The sequence below is a fragment of the Octopus bimaculoides genome, chromosome 3 (genome assembly GCF_046866305.1).
Source record: "Octopus bimaculoides isolate indiv1 chromosome 3, ASM4686630v1, whole genome shotgun sequence".
In the NCBI taxonomy this organism is placed as follows: Eukaryota; Metazoa; Mollusca; class Cephalopoda; order Octopoda; family Octopodidae; genus Octopus; species Octopus bimaculoides.
The window spans coordinates 18876865-18894701 of record NC_142930.1 but is presented as its reverse complement, the minus strand read 5'-3'; the positions used below and the strand labels follow the sequence as shown (position 1 = coordinate 18894701).

The window sequence follows — 17837 nt, the reverse complement described above, 5'->3', positions numbered from 1 at the left end:
GTGGTGCCCGTCAAATCAGAAAGATCCATTATTTCTGTAGTCACTTGTTTGTTGGGTCACTAATTTGGTGGTGTTGTGAGTAGCATGCAGGTCAACATTTTTTGGTCGGTAACTCCCTGGGTAATCTATTATTTCTTTGTTGGTAACACACAATTTTAAGAAAGTTGTAAGGCGGTGAGCTGGCAGAAACGTTAGCGCGCCGGGCGAAATGCTTAGCGGTATTTCGTCTGCCGTTACGTTCTGAGTTCAATAAAATGTACATTTTATTTAATCTAGAACGTTTATATTTACATGTGAACAAATACTTGATTTTATGGAAGAACATTCATTAGAAAAATGGAACGTTTAAAAAGTTTTCTCTAATGCAACATGCTAGACAATATTATGAAAATGATTAAGGCGGCGAGCTGGCAGAATCGTTAGCAGGCCGGGCAAAATGCTTAGAAGCATTTCGTCTGTCTTTGCACTCTGAGTTCAAATTCCGCCGAGGTTCACTTTGCCTTTTATGCTCTCGACGTCGATAAAATAAGTACCAGTTGAGTACTGAGGTCGATGTGATCGACTTATCCCCTCTCCCGAAATTGCTGGCCTGATGCCTAAATTTGAAACCAATATGTAAATAGTTCGTAGTTATTGAAGATGATACATTGTCTTTTATGGCAGTATGAGAGGTTATGGTTCTGAGCTGAGAAAATCTGAGAGTGATGGTTCAAAACTTAGTAGGAGTTCTTTCTGAGTTTTGAACCATTACATCGGAGTCTCGCTACAAACTAAAACATATCCAAAGTTGTCGCACGCACTTTTTTCGTTTTTGTCTTTCCAATGCATCCGAACCTTGTTGGGGAGGGGAGAAAGGTATGCTTATACCGGAAATCTAACTCGAATGCTCCCAACAGAACCCTGGTGGTGGTGTAAAACAGAGTATAAATTATTTACTGCCCAAGTAGGCCATGGAAAGATATGAACTCAGAATGCAAAGAGCCGAAACAAATTACTACAAGACATTCCAGTTCGACCCTGGACTGGTACTTTTTTTCTTTTTTATCAATGCCGAAACAAACACCTCAATGCATTCTATATGGCGCTCTAACGATTCTATCAACTGGCCAAGTCATTAAACTGTTTTCTTCCTCTCGCCGCCTAGGTAAAGAAGAAAAAGAAAAAGCTCCTTCTCGAGTCATAAAGACGCAGGCTGCCTACTGGACCCTAGCAGCGGGAAATTTAGACAGTGTCACGTGACAACCTGCTAGGGCAGCCTGCTGGAGCCTAGCAGCAGGTATAAAAAGGGGAATTTGACAAGACAGTCTGTCGGACGCTGACACTGCATCGAAGGGGCCAGGGAATAGAAGAAAGGAGACATGCTCCCAACACCAGAGCTGAAGACACCTCCGAAAGGGGGTGACCCGTAATCCTGAAATTTTGGATTTCCAAGTTTTCATTACTGCGATTGTTTTTGGCGATTTTTTTAATGTGATTTTTTACGATGAATTTTTTGTACGATAACAATTTTTATAATCTAAAGGCCGACTCCATGAGTAAATTAAAAACATTCCGGGCTGAATTCGGACCCGTAATCCTGAAATTTTGGATTTCCAAGTTTTCATTACTGCGATTTTTTTTACGTGATTTTTGCGACGAATTATTTTGTAAGATAACAATTTTTATAACTTGGAAATAAATTTTAGGAATAATCGAAATCAATTGCGAAATCCAGCGGTTAGTTTCGGCGATTTTTTACGTGATTCTTTTGCAAAGGAATATTATCATTATTGGGATATGAAACAATAGCAACAAATTCTCCAAAACAAGTCAGAGATCTGTTTGCAGATCTTCCCATTCGGCGGGGTCACTATCTTAAAAGCCGCCTTGTCGGGCGGCTTTTAAGCTAGTAAGGCATAAATATGATTAATTAAACTTTTCCTTCCTACATTAAATATAATGCCGCTCAATTGAGTATTTTGTTATTTTGCAAAGCTGAACTTAATACATTTCTAACACTAAGAAAAAGGCAAAGGGTAACAACTCCAGCGAATTAACAACAAAATCTAATGTCTTTAGTGACTTGGCACGACATGGATACAGATTAAACGGTGTTACATTTGACTATAAACATCGTGGCATTATGCCCCTTTAACTAAAGGAAATACACATCTACTAACTGGTACAAAAATTAATTGCATTACACAATTCTCTCTACATGAAGCATAGCAAATTTAAGATCTCATAATGTCTCGTTAAATTCAGTAAGTATTTATTCTGTAGCTGTCCCTTGTTTCTGTTTTTATGCGTCCTTGTTTCAAAGCAGTGTTTTTTCTTTTCTTTTCTCTGAAATATTTTGACCTTTAGAGATGTTATTATATACAGTTTCAAATAACTCTCACTTTTATTCCTCTTTGTGATGTTTTAATTAGCAAAAAATGAATAAAACAAAATGTGCCTCTCTTTTCGAGCATATAATATACACTCTCATGGCTTGAAGTTTTACTGTAAATCACGCTATTGACATTCATTGCAATTTTGGTTTCTGTTTATATCTGTACAATGCCACACAATAAGAGAAATTTTGGGTTGTAATTTCCTGGAAGAGAAAAATAGAAACGATCCGTTTTAATTTTAATATTGAACTAAAACATTTTTAGTTCGAAACAGTCTTTCAAGAGATGAAAAGATGATCGAATATTTTTGTTTGATATTTTCGTGGTAATTTCGCCGAGGTCGAGGTCGATAAAATAAGTACCAGTTTAGTACTCAGATGAATCAACTTCTCCCTCCCCTAAAAATCTGCTGGCCTTGTTTCAACAATTTAAACCATATCTCATGGTAATTTAAAGTATAATGTATTTTGGGAGGGTCACTCTGCCAAAAATAACATACGAATATTTCGCATTTCCCCTTTTTTAAAAATTGTAGTGCACCTGAGCACTGTATACAACAAGTTAATTATTATAATCAATTAATCACATCAAAAATCTGGTGAAACAAATCCCAAAACGAAATTCGATTAGACGAGCAAAGTAAAATAGTTATTCACACATGTTGCTGCTCATGAGAGAAGTCGGTTATGAATTATTTCCCTTTAGTCAAAGAACGCAGGACATGGACACGGAACGAAGAGTCAAGGTATTCTGTTATCTTGTGCACAGAGCATAAAACAGATTTGCTAACTAGCAAGTCACCAACTGACAGGAACAACTTGCTGCAGCGAAGCCTGTTACTGACATGTATTTTGCCATGACAGCCTGTCCAACGACATTAAGGACCAAATGAGTTTCAATACTGCAACCTTTCTGTGTGTGATGGAGGACAGGTATCAGTGGTACAAGGCCAGCAATTATGAGGGGAGGGCATTGTCAATTACGTAGGCCACAATACTTGACTAGTGCTTTTGTTTCGTCAACCTTGAAAGGTTAAGTTGGCCTCAGCTGGATTTGAACCCAGAATATATTTTACACAATTGTTAGTGTACTTGCACAAATATTCCATATTAAAATACAAATCCAAAACTGAAGAAAACAATCACGAACGAAGAAAGAAGAAAAATATCAATTCAACACTAAGTGCATCAATCAGTAACACACCACAAGGTTCAACGGAACCTATTAAAGCAAGCCAACATGCTCCCAGCATTATCGTGGGCAATAGCAAGGCTAAGGCATTGATTGGAACAGCCAGGCACCCTCACAGGCATCACCTGACACCTAGGCCAGGCGATCTGCTAATGTTAACCACTCGCCTTACTGAGGTGTCAGGTGGTGCCCGTGAGGGTGCTTGGCTGTTCCAATGCCTTAGCCTCACTCTGAATATTAAAAACCCAAACAAACACAAGGCATTTTCCCAATGCTCTAATGATTCTACCATGCCGATAATAATAAAAAGTGAACTGCTGAGCCACTGTGCATATGTTCAATAGAGAGTCTCTGGTCAGACACTTGGTTTGCTAGAAACAAATCACACACTATCATCTTAGAAAGTGACTCATTGAATAATGTCACCTGTGTTCCCTGCACATAGGAGAAAAATCAACAGGATGATCATGTGTAGAAAACCCTTGATTGGATCTGACCTGTGGGAAGCAAGAACTGGAATCAAAGGGCCATAGAATTAATTTAGCAAAAGCTTAAGTCTTAGTAAGTAAGAAAGCAGATAAATCACAAATCCCTTCAGGTAGATGGCCCTGTTAATATATAGAAAAGGTGTGGGTAGAAACTCCATAAGGTGTACCTGGTGCAAGCTATGGACACATAAGAGGTGCACCAGTATCAGGAGAAGGTTAACAGGGAAAATAGTTTTTGTGTGTGGCAGATGCATAGTTACAATAAACACTAGAGATGTACAAAAAAATAGACTCCATCAAATGCCAGATGGGATACCTAGAAGTTGTTGATAGCTTTTGTTATCTAGGTGACCAAGTCAGCAGTGGAGGTGGATGCTCCAAGAGTATAGCTACTAGAATAAGAATAGGCTGGACAAAGCTCAGAGAGCTCCTACCTCTGCTGGTAACAAAGGGCCTCTCGCTCAGAGTAGAAGGCTGACTATGATGCCTGTGTGCCAACAATCATGCTACATGGCAGTGGAACATGGACTGTGACTGCAGAGGACATGTGAAGGCTTGAAAGAAATGAAGCTAAAGTACTTTACTGGATGTATAATGTCAGTGTGCATGTACAACAGAATGTAAGTGTCTTGAGAGAAAAGTTGGGCATAAGAGACATCAGATGTGTGTAAGTGAGATGACTGCACTGGATACGGACATACAGAAGTGCTGATCTCTAACTATGGAAGGAACCTGTGGAAGAGGTAGACCCAGGAAGACATGGTATGAGGTGATGAAGCATGATCTTCGAATATTAGGTCTCATGGAGGTGATGATAAGTGATTGTGACCCTTGGCAATATAGTGTGCTTGAGAAAACTTGTCAGGCCAAGTGCAATTGTAGTTGTGGCCAGTGTTGGTGACACATGAAAGCACCCAGTAACACATAAAAGGCACTCACTACAATCTCAGAGTAGTTGTCATTAAGAAGGATATCCAGCTGTAGAAACCAAGCCAAAATCAGACTGGAACCCAGTGTAGCTCTCCAGCTTACAAGTTCCAGTCAAACCATCTAATCCATGCTAAAATGGAAAGCAGATGCTAAATTACAATGATGATGATGTTATATGTATATATGAGGCTTGCATTCTTGCTATCTAGGGTAGGTCAGCCTGGTGGAATTCATCCCTCTACAAGCTATACTGACAGAAGGATTTGAAATTAATAAGCTAATGTAACAATTTTTTTCTGTGCTCATATTAGTGAATTATGCCATCATACTGAGTCCATTGACAACTAAGTTGAGCTGTTTAGAGTTATGTCCTGGCCATAAATACAATATAGCATTGTTGTTGTTGTTAGCATATTCATCAACATTTTGATTCTGAGGGTTCCTTGACCATAACAAGCATAACATAATTTGCAAAACACTTGCTTGTATGTTTTCAGCTTTGACAAAAAGAGCCATGCCAATCCCATTCCATGTTCTTCGGAACATTGCTATTCTTGGAGGGTTCATTTCTATTGGAGGTGCTGGATATTTTACCACGAAGTTAAAATGTGAGTTCATTTTGATAGAAATATTTCTCCTAAACTATTTATTATGCAATGTTGTAATTATAAATGAAGTATTTTCATAATCCTTGTCTTTCTTTCTTTCTTTCATTACCTATCTCTTTTCTTATGCTGTGTTAGCTGATTTCCCCTACCCTTCTTTGTAGTGAGAATATCTGACAACATGTCTCTTCTCTCATGATACTATTTATTTATTAATCAGTTCAAAAATAACAATTAAAAGCTCTCTACATCATTACTTCTGTCAGTCTCTTCTTTTTCTTGTTAACTTGGTTCAATCCCTCTTGTATATTTTCTAGGTAATTTTGTTGTAACATAGTATTGGTAGAAATTACATACGAAATAAAGCACCCACAAAAAGCTAAGAACTTTGTTAAATGCACAGAAAATAGGTTTCATTCTTCAATTACAGATATTGTGGTGCCTTGACTCAGCTATTCTTTTACTTGTTTCACTCATATGACTGTGGCCATGCTGGAGCACTGCTTTGAAGGGTTTTAGTCAAGCAAATTGACCCCAAAACTTGTTTTTTATAGCCTAGTACTTATTCTATCGAGATCTTTTGCTGAATCGCTTAGTTACGGAGACATAACACACCAACACCAGTTGTCAAGCAGTGATGGAGGGATAAACACAGACGTAAAGACACACACACACATAGATGCATACATGGTTTCTACTACTGGATGTCCTTCCTAATGTCAACCACTTTACAAAGTGTACTGTATGCTTTTTATGTGGCAGAAGCACTATTGAGATCACCAAGACAAAAACAACTCAACTGAGTGGGGAATTAGTATTGAGTGAGGTGGCTTTGTGCCAGATGATGAGAGTTTAAAGTATGATAGAGGGACAGAAACAAGTGTCTTGAGGAGATATAATAAAAAAAATAGAGAGATGTTCTTGTAAGAAAATTATCAGAGCTATCAATGTGTCATGTAAATGTTTAGGTGTGGTTGTGTAGTAAGAAACTTGCTTCCCAACCACATGGTTCTAGGTTCAGTCCTACTACATGGCACCTTGGGCCAACCAAAGCCTTGTGAGTGGATTTGGTAGATGAAAACTGAAAGAAGTCTATCGTATATGTATATATGTATGCATCTATGTGTGTGTGTGTCTTTACGTCTGTGTTTATCCCTAATTGATCAAACAACACTACACAAATAGGTGATTTTTAAAAATAGAAATAAAATATAATCTTATTTGCTTGATTTTGTTTCTTCTATTAAGCTAATTATTTATTAATTGTAGATAAATTCAAACAAGCAGACTATTTCATTGAATCAGTGTCTCTTCTACGCAACTATACTCCAATTGAAAAATATCTTGGTCAACCAATTGTAGTGAAAAGCATTGATCTTGGTGACACTGAGAACAATGTTGTTGGTGCCCTGGGTGCAAAGGTTTGTAAATAATATTAATGATAAACTTTTTTTTGTTATCTTTTTTAACAATGGTTATAGGCAAAGGAGTTACTTTCTGGTCTGATCCCATTGTGTGACATGTTGAACTCTTCAACTATATTCCCAGGTTGAGCCAAAGCCTTGCAAGTAAAATTAGGTGTACAGAATTATCTATGGTTTCTATGGCTGGATGCCCTTCCTAATACCAGACACTTTACAGAATGTGTTGGGTGCTTTTTATGTGCTACCATCATGAGTGCCTTTACACAGCACCAGCATGAGTGTATTTTATGTGGCACTAGCATCTGTAAAGGACAAGCCTGTATGTATGGATGACAGCATATTTAGCTTGTCATGTCTTCTAAGTACAGCAAATCACCACATTAGCACTGTATATCATAAGTAACATTTTGAAATGATCTGGTATCTATGCTTAACAGCTAGGTGAGCTAAGGCATTTAAATTTACATGTACTACCAATATATATATATATATATATAATGAAATGCCAACTGTAGATTTGCACACAAGAGCTATGGGTTTGACGATGATAAGGCTAACATGGAAAAATGAAAGTAAAATACCAATGATAATATATGCAAACAAATGTGTTAAAAAAACATTTAAAGAAATGTATTGGCGAAACATTTTATCCATTTTTTTTTCATCTACTGAATTAGATTGCAATTCCTGTATGTGGTCCTAAAGACAAAGGAATTCTTTATTGCTGGGCTACTCGTGAAAATACAGATGAAAGGTAAATTAGAAATAAGAAACTTTTTAATTTATATATAATATGGATAACTTTACAGCTATCTATTTGAAAACCTTTTGCTGTGGAGATTTAAATGATGTGAAAACATCCTATAGTATTCTAAGTAAATAGAAAAATAATTGAGTCTTTTCAGATAAATAATTGTTAGAGTTATCCACATTAAAAACATTTCAGGTATTCTGAATTATACTATGTTCCATAGAAATGTGTATTATTTAATATATGGCCAACTAATGTTTGACATGCAAATCTGAACAGTTGTTAATGCTAAGTCCTGATAAGCTACTGCTATATATTACAATTCGGATTCAAAGTTCTCTGGTTGGGTGAGGAATAGTGTTACATCTTTCCTAAAGAGGATAACTATCTTGAAACAGATCTGTAAGAATATCTACAATTATATTCCTGTTTATTTAGAGAACAATAGAACATTTTTATGTCATTTTAATCTCCAGCTAAAAGTTATCAAATAACTGTTATCTACATATATATTTTAGGTATTACTTTGTGTTATACATAAATATATATTATCTTTTAATTTAATTTGTTTTGTTTTAAAATTACTGTATTTCTTCAGTTATCTTACTTTCTTGTATAAAGTATTGAATTTTAAATTTAACAGAAGGTATTAACTTTGTAAGGGAAGTGGTATAGTCAGTTGAGTAATTCCCAGTAGATTGGTAGTGGAACCTATTCTCATCAATCTTAGAAAGAGGAAAATGAAGGTCAACTCTAGTGGGATTTGAACTCAGGATGCCAATAGATTTCAATAGATATTGTAAGGCATTTACTGTAGCACTCTGCCATTTCTACTTCTCTAAGTTACCTTCCTGTAGAATGATGTTTGTATGAGGAAAGTTTGTGTAAATGTTTGGTACAATAAATATAGATGGTTTAACCTTTCAAAAGCACAAAAGCCAGAAATATTCCTAATTACTGCCACTATTATAAGCATTTTTAATGTTGATCAGAAGTTCATCCTTTCAGGTATTTAAGATTCACAACTAAATTTAAAAAGTGCTGGCCATGTTACTTTGAGACTTAGTACAGTGCCAACAATTCTTGGCATTGCACGAAGTCATCATCATCATCATCATCATCATCGTTTAACGTCCGCTTTCCATGCTAGCATGGGTTGGACGATTTGACTGAGGACTGGTGAAACCGGATGGCAACACCAGGCTCCAGTCTGATTTGGCAGAGTTTCTACAGCTGGATGCCCTTCCTAACGCCAACCACTCAGAGAGTGTAGTGGGTGCTTTTACGTGTCACCCGCACGAAAACGGCCACGCTCGAAATGGTGTCTTTTATGTGCCACCCGCACAAGCCAGTCCAGGGGCACTGGCAACGATCTCGCTCGAAAATCCTACAGGAGCCAGTCAGGCGGTACTGGCAACGGCCACGCTCAAAATGGTGCATCTCATGTGCCACCCGCACAAGAACCAGTCCAGGGGCACTGGCAACGATCTTACTTGGCTTGCCGGGTCTTCTCACGCACAGCACATTTCCAAAGGTCTCGGTCAGTAGTCATCGCCTCGGTGAGGCCCAATGTACGAAGGTCTTGCCTCACCACCTCAGCCCAGGTCTTCCTGGGCCTACCTCTTCCACGGGTTCCCTCAACTGTTAGGGTGTGGCACTTTTTCACGCAGCTATCCTCCTCCATTCTCACCACATGTCCATACCAGCGCAATCGTCTCTCTTGCACGCCACAACTGATGCTTCTAAAGTTCAGCTTTTCTCTCAAGATACTTACACTCTGACGGGTATTCACATTGACATTACACATCCAACGGAGCATACTGGCTTCATTCCTTGCGAGCTTACGTATGTCCTCAGCAGTTACAGCCCATGTTTCACTGCCATGTAGCATGGTTGTTCGTACGCATGCGTCATACAGTCTGCCTTTTACTCTGAGTGAGAGTCCCTTTGTCGCCAGCAGGGGTAAGAGCTCTCTAAACTTTGCCCAGGCTATTCTTATTCTAGCAGCTACACTTTCAGCGCACCCACCCCCACTACTAACTTGGTCGCCCAGATAGCGGAAGCTATCGACTACCTCTAGTTTTTCACCCTGGAATGAGATAGAAGTTGTTTCCTGTTTGTTTGCAGTCTTTATTGCACCTGAACATCTGCCACAAACAAAAACTAACTTGCTAACTAGCCTTTGATGTTGCTGCACCTCTTATGTGTCCATAGCTTGCACCGGGTACATCTTATAGAGTTACTACCTCTAGTCCAAAAACAATTTAGGTGGGCTGCAGCTCAGTGTAGTTTAGGGAAAGAAAATAGTTGGTATGAAATATATGGTGTTTGATTCTGATTTTTATTTGTTTTATTTCTCCTCTTTTTAGATGGCTGGTTGACAAACTTGAAATTGAAATAAAGAAAACAAAGCAGCGATGGACATTTTATGAACGACCGATAACAAAAGAAAATGAAGAGAAAAAGTTATGACACTAGGAGATTGTTAATTATTTTAAACCAAATTTTCAAAATTAAAGAAAGACTATTGTTGATATATTGTTAACATTTTATTGTGATTGTCTTTCTTATGATTTTAAAAACTAAAAACTGCTTTTTTTAACTGGGACAGAAAGATCAAAATAATGAATACAACAAAAAAAGGAAAAAGCAAGAAATAATATTTCCCATCTAGACTTTTGAATTAACTAAACATTAGTGTCAAGTGACTGAGGCCTTTGGCAATATACTGTGCTTGAGAAGACCTGTCAAGCTAAGTGAGATTGTAGTCATGGCCGGTGGCACATAAAAAGCAACCCTACACTCTTGGAGTGGTTGGCATTAGGAAGGGCATCCTGCTGTAGAAACTGTGCCAAAGCTGATTGAAACCTGGTGCAGCTCCCCAGCTTACCTGTTTTCAGTCAAACTGTCCAACCCATGCTAGCTTGGAAAACAAACTTTAAATGATGATGATGATAAGAAATATAGAAACTTGTCATCAATACTTCAACAATGGTGTGTTTATTTATACCATTCTATAAATATTTCGTTTATGGATTTGGTTTGCTAGATTCTTTATGTGAGTTCGGACTCTCCCCAGATACAATAGAACATTCTATAAATATGTTTCTTGGAATTTACTTATTATTTTTCTAGATTTGTAAATTAATTAACTTTTACAAGTTAATTCAATTATGTAAATAAAATTGTCTCTCAACATACCCTAAAAAGTTTTGATCTTTGAAATTCTCAACACCTTTTCAGGTATACAAATGATAAATTAATCATCAGTTTCAGTGCATTACAAAATATGGCTCCTTTTTTTTCAAGGAAATAGCTAACTTGTTGCAGAATCTCAGAAGGTAAGTGAAGTAGTGAATGAACAATTCAAAAGTATTTTTATTACCTTGATAAGATACATGCAAAGAAAGCTTGAATAGTTTTTCAACACAACTTTTATTAAGGAAGTGATAACCTTCAATATATATAAGAAAATAAAACATCACACAGATAAAACAAACCTTAAACTAAGCAATCAAATGTCAGCTGTAGATATGTATAATTTGACTGTAAAAATATTTTGCAAAGTTGATCCTGTCACAATCTATCTGGCCTCATCTTTGTTGGAGAAACTAAAAGAGCAGCAGTATGACTTTTTTAGAATTAGCAATGGTCCTCTTTAAAAAGAAATCAATGAGTCTCTCAAACATACCCTCAGGTATACAAACAGCTACTTTCACTAGCTAGCTATGCTGACAATAAGATCACTTAGAAGTCCTAGTTATGTTAAATATCTTCAAAATCACTTAGATATGTACAATTAGACTGCAAATCATGAATGTAATTTAATGCAAGTAGGATACACGGAAGCAGGGAAGATTGCAGTCCTATAGCCACAACCATTATATTATCTACAAATTAGAATAAATTACTGAGCTGCAACAAGGGAATTCTGAAACCATATAGAACAAAAGAAAAAGTCTTGAGCTAAAGTCACATAATTTGTGGTATATTATCCTACAATAAAATTTTCTAAGGTCATGGTGTACTACAATTATTTTATCTCTAGCAACTATTATGTCAGTTTATTTTGTGTTGGTGTAATTGATGGTTGCCACTTATCTATATAAAATTATAGAATTCTGTTGGTTCAGTCTATTTCCATATGCACTAAATTAAAATACAATTAAATTGTTTGTTAATCTATTTTACTTACCATGTGAGAGTCTGCAGTGAGTGATCCACTTCATTCAATGTTTCTTATTTCTTTATTGCCCACAAGGGGCTAAACATAGAGGGGACAAACAAGGAGATTAAATCGATTGCATTGACCCCAGTGCTTAACTGGTACTTAATTTATAGACCCCGAAAGGCTGAAAGGCAAAGTGGACCTCGGTGGAATTTGAACTCAGAACGTAACGGCTGATGAAATACCGCTAAGCATTTTGCCCGGCATGCTAACGTTTCTGTGTTGTCATGCATGGAGTCTTTCTGTTACAAATCTTGTCAAAAGTTTGTTGGTTTTTGTTTCCATTTTTCTATTGCTCTATAATTTTGGTATGAGTATTTTATTTTTGGCGTTACAGAGTAACATTTTTAATTGGTTACTTTCTTTTTCAGTTGTTTATTCAACTGATTTAAGAACTTTGTTCTTTGGCTCAAGAAATTTTCAGTTACTGAGCATATTTCATTGAACATCATTAGCCTTCATTACTGGGAGATGTTTAATGCACATAACTTACATTATGCCGTTGACCCTGCACAGAGAGGGCTTCAGGCCAGTTTATCTCTTTCTCACTTAATATTCATTGAGTTTTGTAGAAATTCAGGTAACTATACTTTTTATTGAAGTGGAGGCACAATGGCCCAGTGGTTAGGGCAGCGGACTCGCAGTCATAGGATCGCAGTTTCGATTCCCAGACCTGGCGTTGTGAGTGTTTATTGAGTGAAAACACCTAAAGCTCCATGAGGCTCCAGCAGGGGATGGTGGCGAACCCTGTTGTACTCTTTCACCACAACTTTCTCTCACTCTTACTTCCTGTTTCTGTTGTGCCTGTAATTCAAAGGGTCAGCCTTGTCACACTGTGTCACGCTGAATATCCCCGAGAACTACGTTAAGGGTACACGTGTCTGTGGAGTGCTCAGCCACTTGCATGTTAATTTCACAAGCAGGCTGTTTCGTTGATCGGTTCAACTGGAAACCTCGACGTCGTAAGCGACGGAGTGCCAACAACAACTTTTTATTGAGCACTGAGCTATGTGTTCTGGATTATTCATTCATAATTCTAAAATGTAAGAAAGTTTCTTGAAATCACATTTACATTGTGGATGATTGACACATAGCGTAACAGAGATCTAGTAAATTGCTATTGTTTAGCCCCAGATGATTCCTCATTGATCAAACCTAAGATTGAATGCATTCTAGCCTTAGTTATCCCACCCTTTTAAGACTATTAATTTATCTAATGTCTTTTCTTTTTCTAAGATAACAGTATGATGTGAGAGAGAATTGACAACTATTGGTCGAATGACTTGGCTCACTTCTAGTTTGACAGCTGACCATTTGTATGATGTTCTTGTTACTCAGTTGTAAAAGAACTTTGTTGTCGAAGAGTACAATTCAAGAGATGTGTATGGAGTGGTCACCATACGTTTATTAGTCAAGGTAACTTTGTGAGGATCTTTTCTGTTTGGCTGCCACTTTTCAACAAAGTTGCCAACTTGCCAACAAAGTCAAGCAGTAACTTTGCTTGTTTGCGATAATCCTGAAATATACCTGAGAGTATGTGGCCCTCTGGACGTTCAAAGGTAGGAGTGGGAAAGTTGATATTGTCAAATAAAACTACATTGTTATTTTGGTCAAAATTGATTAATTCATCTTTTATTTTACTGAGGTTTTCCTCAAATTTTCTGCCATAATTTGATGCATCTGGTGAGATGTTACACATATATGACTTGTCTCGAAATACTTTAGATGTACAAGCAGGATTTCATAAAGAGTTTGAATCTGACCATAGTTTTAAAGGTTTTATATCTTTAGATGTATGTAAAAACTCCTCTATAGCTTCTTTCTACTTTCAGAACAAAAGAAGATATATTTTGATGTGTAATTCTGAATATATGGTTTCTGTCAGTGCTATGCATGTAGTTTGATTATTTGTGGCAAGGTCTCATGTAGAAAATTTTATTCTTGTTACTCAGTTGTAAAAGAACTTTCTTGTTGAAGAGTACAATTTAAGAGGTGTGTATGGAGTGGTCTCCATACGTTTATTAGTCAAGGTAACTTTGTGAGGATCTTTTCTGTTTGGCTGCCACTTTTCAATTTCTTCAATTTTGTTCCAATTGATTTCAAATTTGGTGCATTGATGTAGTTTTGTATGCTAATTATTGACATGAAATTCATTTTCACCATAAATCAATAAATAAACAGTTAACAGCTTTTGCATATTTTGGGTAATTTTGGCTAATCAAAAACCATAGAGATGTAGGTGTCTGTTTCCATGATAACAAAATACGTCAATTCTTGGTCTTGATCTGGGTTTTTTTTTTTTCTTTTTTTTTTTTACAAATTACACTCAGATGTTGAGTTCAGAAGATGACAATGAGTATGAATCTTTTATTAGAAGCTTGGCTACATCAGATGAGAGCGCAAGCTTATCTGATAAAAAAATTTGTCAAGGTAATGTCTTTGTATGGCTGTAGTCCAATGATTGAAACAAGTAAAAGATAAAATTCACTAATATTTATGTCAATTATGCTGTGATAAATATTTTACTTCCCTACAGGTTGAACCAATAATAAAAAAAACAAGAAAAAAAAACTAATGTACATATCTCTAAGTGTGTGATCTTGAGATTAAGGTGTTAACAACTATGCTGGTTTGGAATCCTTCAAATTCATTCCTTTCTTTTGTAACTTGAATCTAACAATCTTTTTCTAACTCATTCTATTTGTTTAGTTTGGAACAGTGAAGTTCCTAAATCTACTGGTTTGAAGTTATAAGTCTTTCACAATCTCATTTTCAAATTAAACTGTTATAACATATAATCTATGTATCTATGTAAATGATATATTTCTGTACATGTGATATATCTGTGTATTTAATTTAGGTTTGTATTTTACTATTAGTATTTAGAATTCTATATTAAATTGTAGTACTGTCAACTAGTGTTTTTCTATCCAGTTATATTCTGTTTACCGTATTATGAGTTGCAATGGCTCTTCATTGTAAATGTACGGTCAACTTATGAATGTTGTACCTATTTGTGTGAGAATGTTTACATTTATATGTATGAAATACATGTATTTGAATATTCATATGGTTTAAAGCAAAAAGGAAAAACATTACAATTATACAGAAATTCAATAAAATGTGTTTATTATCATTGTATATACATAGGTAAAAAACAAAAACAAAAACAACAACAAAACAATTATCAACTAAACGATTTGTTGTTTGAAACCGACCTGTCTTCAGTTGATAATTTTCATTGCTAAGCGGTGTTCAAAGATATTTAAGTGCTCTTTGACTGAAACCCATTTGCTTTGTGTTTTGAAATTTTAGAATCGTCTTAGACTTCCTATTTTTACTTTTTCTTTCATTAAGAATCAACTTGAAATGGCAACTGATGAATTAATATAACCCTTTTTTAAAATCAATAAATAAATTTAATTTATTATTTTATAAATAGCATATATATATTGTAATGTACTGTCTCTCCAACACAACATTTCATTCACAGTTGTGTGGTCTTCTCTACCTAATCTGTTGCTACAACTTCTATTCTTTGAACTGGTTAGTTGCATACCACCTCTACGCACCCATCTGACACCTGTCTTTTTGTCTCTTATCAGCCCTATTATGTTTCATCTCTTAGAACCTGCACTAACTGCTATACTTTCACTGAGCATCAGACTTCTGGAATTCGCTACCCAACTACATTTTTTTGTTCTTGCTCCCATATCTGGAACAGCTGTAGCTGCACACACAGATATCCTAGACCATATCCACACTCCACCCTCTGCCTCATATGTGAGCTGTCTCTTTCCATTGTCTTGTCTACTGTTAGAATAATGGCCCCTGCACCTAGTTGGGCCCCTCCACTCAGGAATTTCTAACCCATCAATTTTCTTCCTATCACCACCCTCATTGTGTCCAACTCAACACAGACCTCACACTAACCACTACGTCCATAGTCCTTCCTTCCCAGAATGTTATCTCTCTGGAATTCTTACTACACATGTCATTCCCACTAGTGTTGATTTGCAATGGTTCAAGAGAAACATTAATAGCATCAATCTCACCGGTCTTAAAGGGCCTGCAAAGGCCATAGGCATTGTCCCCACTCCAGACTCAACAAATGTAGTAAAAACAAAAAAGTCAACTTACAGATGTTCAAGTTAAATATCATCTATAGTGATGGTAAAGGTCATGGACATTTCCCCTTGCTACAGAATTAACCCACAAAATATGAATAAAAAGAAATTAAGCATTATAGAAACAAAAAGCTGTCTGTTAAAGATGCTCACTTGCTAATAAACTGATGTCTGGATCTAAGTTTAGTTTTGAAGACAAAACTACAAAGTGAAGAGTTGTAAGAATTTTCTCAATGCAGTATTCACATGTTCAAAAATCATCAAGCATTCAGTAAGCACTGGCCACTTAAAAGTATCATATAACCATATTACCTGGTTATCCAAGTTGAATAAATTACAGTTTGAGGAGTGGAAAATACTATATTGTTGTCATCATCACTTTTAATGTTCACTTTTGTCATCATAACTTTTAATGTTCACTTTTCCATGTTTACATGGGTCAACCAGAGTTTGTTGAGGCAAATTTTCTATAGTTGAATGACCTTCCTGTCACCAACACACAACTCACCTGTTTCCAAGCAAGGTAATATTTTCCCATAGACAGACATGTTCTCGCAGCATATTGGAAATGAATGATACTACTTGTATGAGAGTGACTCTCATTTACAATTATTATGTGATATCAAGACAAGAAGACACAAACATACATATATGATGAGCTTCTTTCTATCTACCAAATCCATTCATAAGGCTTTGGTTGACCTACGGCTATTGTAGAAGATACTTGCTCAAGGTGTGATACTGTAGAACTGAGTCCAAAACCATGTGACTGAGAAGCAAACTTCTTAATCACATAGTCACATGACAGTTGAAAGACATTTGAAATGAAACTGGGAGTTGATCTCTTGAGAAGAAAAGGAAAATTAATCCTTTAGATAAACCATTTGTAAGTATCTGGTTTGATATGTTTAAAAAATCACACCTAGCATAATGTTTCACTTATTGCAGAAAATTTAGTTAAACAGAGGTATTGTCTTCACTAATAAAATACCACACCACTCCCAATGTATATAAAAACAGCATGAATGAACAACTGAAACTGTATCTGAAAGATATTCTAGCCTATCAAGGAATGTGGCCCTGAATAATGATTGTGAACTATCAAAAGTGAGCTAAGTTACCAAAAGAATTTAGAGCTAACAATAGGAATCGTGTATTTACTTTAGGAATCATCAAACCAAAGCGTAGCTCCAAACCAATGTATACTATGACGTGAGAGTGGCTGTTGGTTAAGTATGAAGTACTCTTAGTTTTTCTGGTGATTCTTCATTATTACCCCTCATTGCAATTAACTTTTTTCATTAGCCCTATTGACAAGATGAAATGTAGAATGAAACATCATTCCAATTTATAATAAAGAGAGAATTCATACAAAATTTATGGATAATGACCATATAATAGAATTTTCAGAGAAAATCAAATTGTTGTTTTGCCATTGAGAATGTGATGCATGTGGTCATGAAATGAGTGAATCAAGGCAAAATCATGGAGGGGATGGGTAAACATTAATAAGGTCATTGCACAGATTGCTGAGAAAAAAAATTATTAGAAAGAATATATTGTTTGAGAACTGTAAATTAAATTAGAAGAAATAACTGAGATTGTGTAGTCATGCAAATTCATGATTTTTTTCCCAACACAATTTGGAATGAGAGGTCATAATGAAAAGGCACTGTTCTTTTTAGATATTATATAAGTCATCTCTGTTACAGATATGA

At 36.0% G+C, this 17837-nt stretch overlaps 1 protein-coding gene across 3 annotated transcripts; it reads left to right on the top strand.

The window, feature by feature from the left end:
• Window positions 1-1871: 1871 nt before the first annotated feature.
• LOC106876657 (cytochrome c oxidase assembly factor 1 homolog) lies at window positions 1872-10973 on the top strand. Of its 3 annotated transcripts, none has more exons than XM_014925277.3 (5): window positions 1872-2243; window positions 5482-5592; window positions 6859-7010; window positions 7691-7767; window positions 10134-10973. In XM_014925277.3, exons 2-5 carry the CDS (start codon window positions 5499-5501, stop codon window positions 10234-10236), a joined length of 426 nt encoding a protein of 141 aa, XP_014780763.1. In that variant the 5' UTR covers window positions 1872-2243; window positions 5482-5498; the 3' UTR covers window positions 10237-10973. The 3 variants fall into 3 exon arrangements, with proteins under 3 accessions (XP_014780763.1, XP_089204774.1, XP_014780764.1); XM_089348648.1 differs by lacking the exon at window positions 1872-2243 and adding an exon at window positions 2305-3120; XM_014925278.3 differs by lacking the exon at window positions 1872-2243 and adding an exon at window positions 3774-4127.
• The last annotated feature ends 6864 nt before the right edge of the window (window positions 10974-17837 follow it).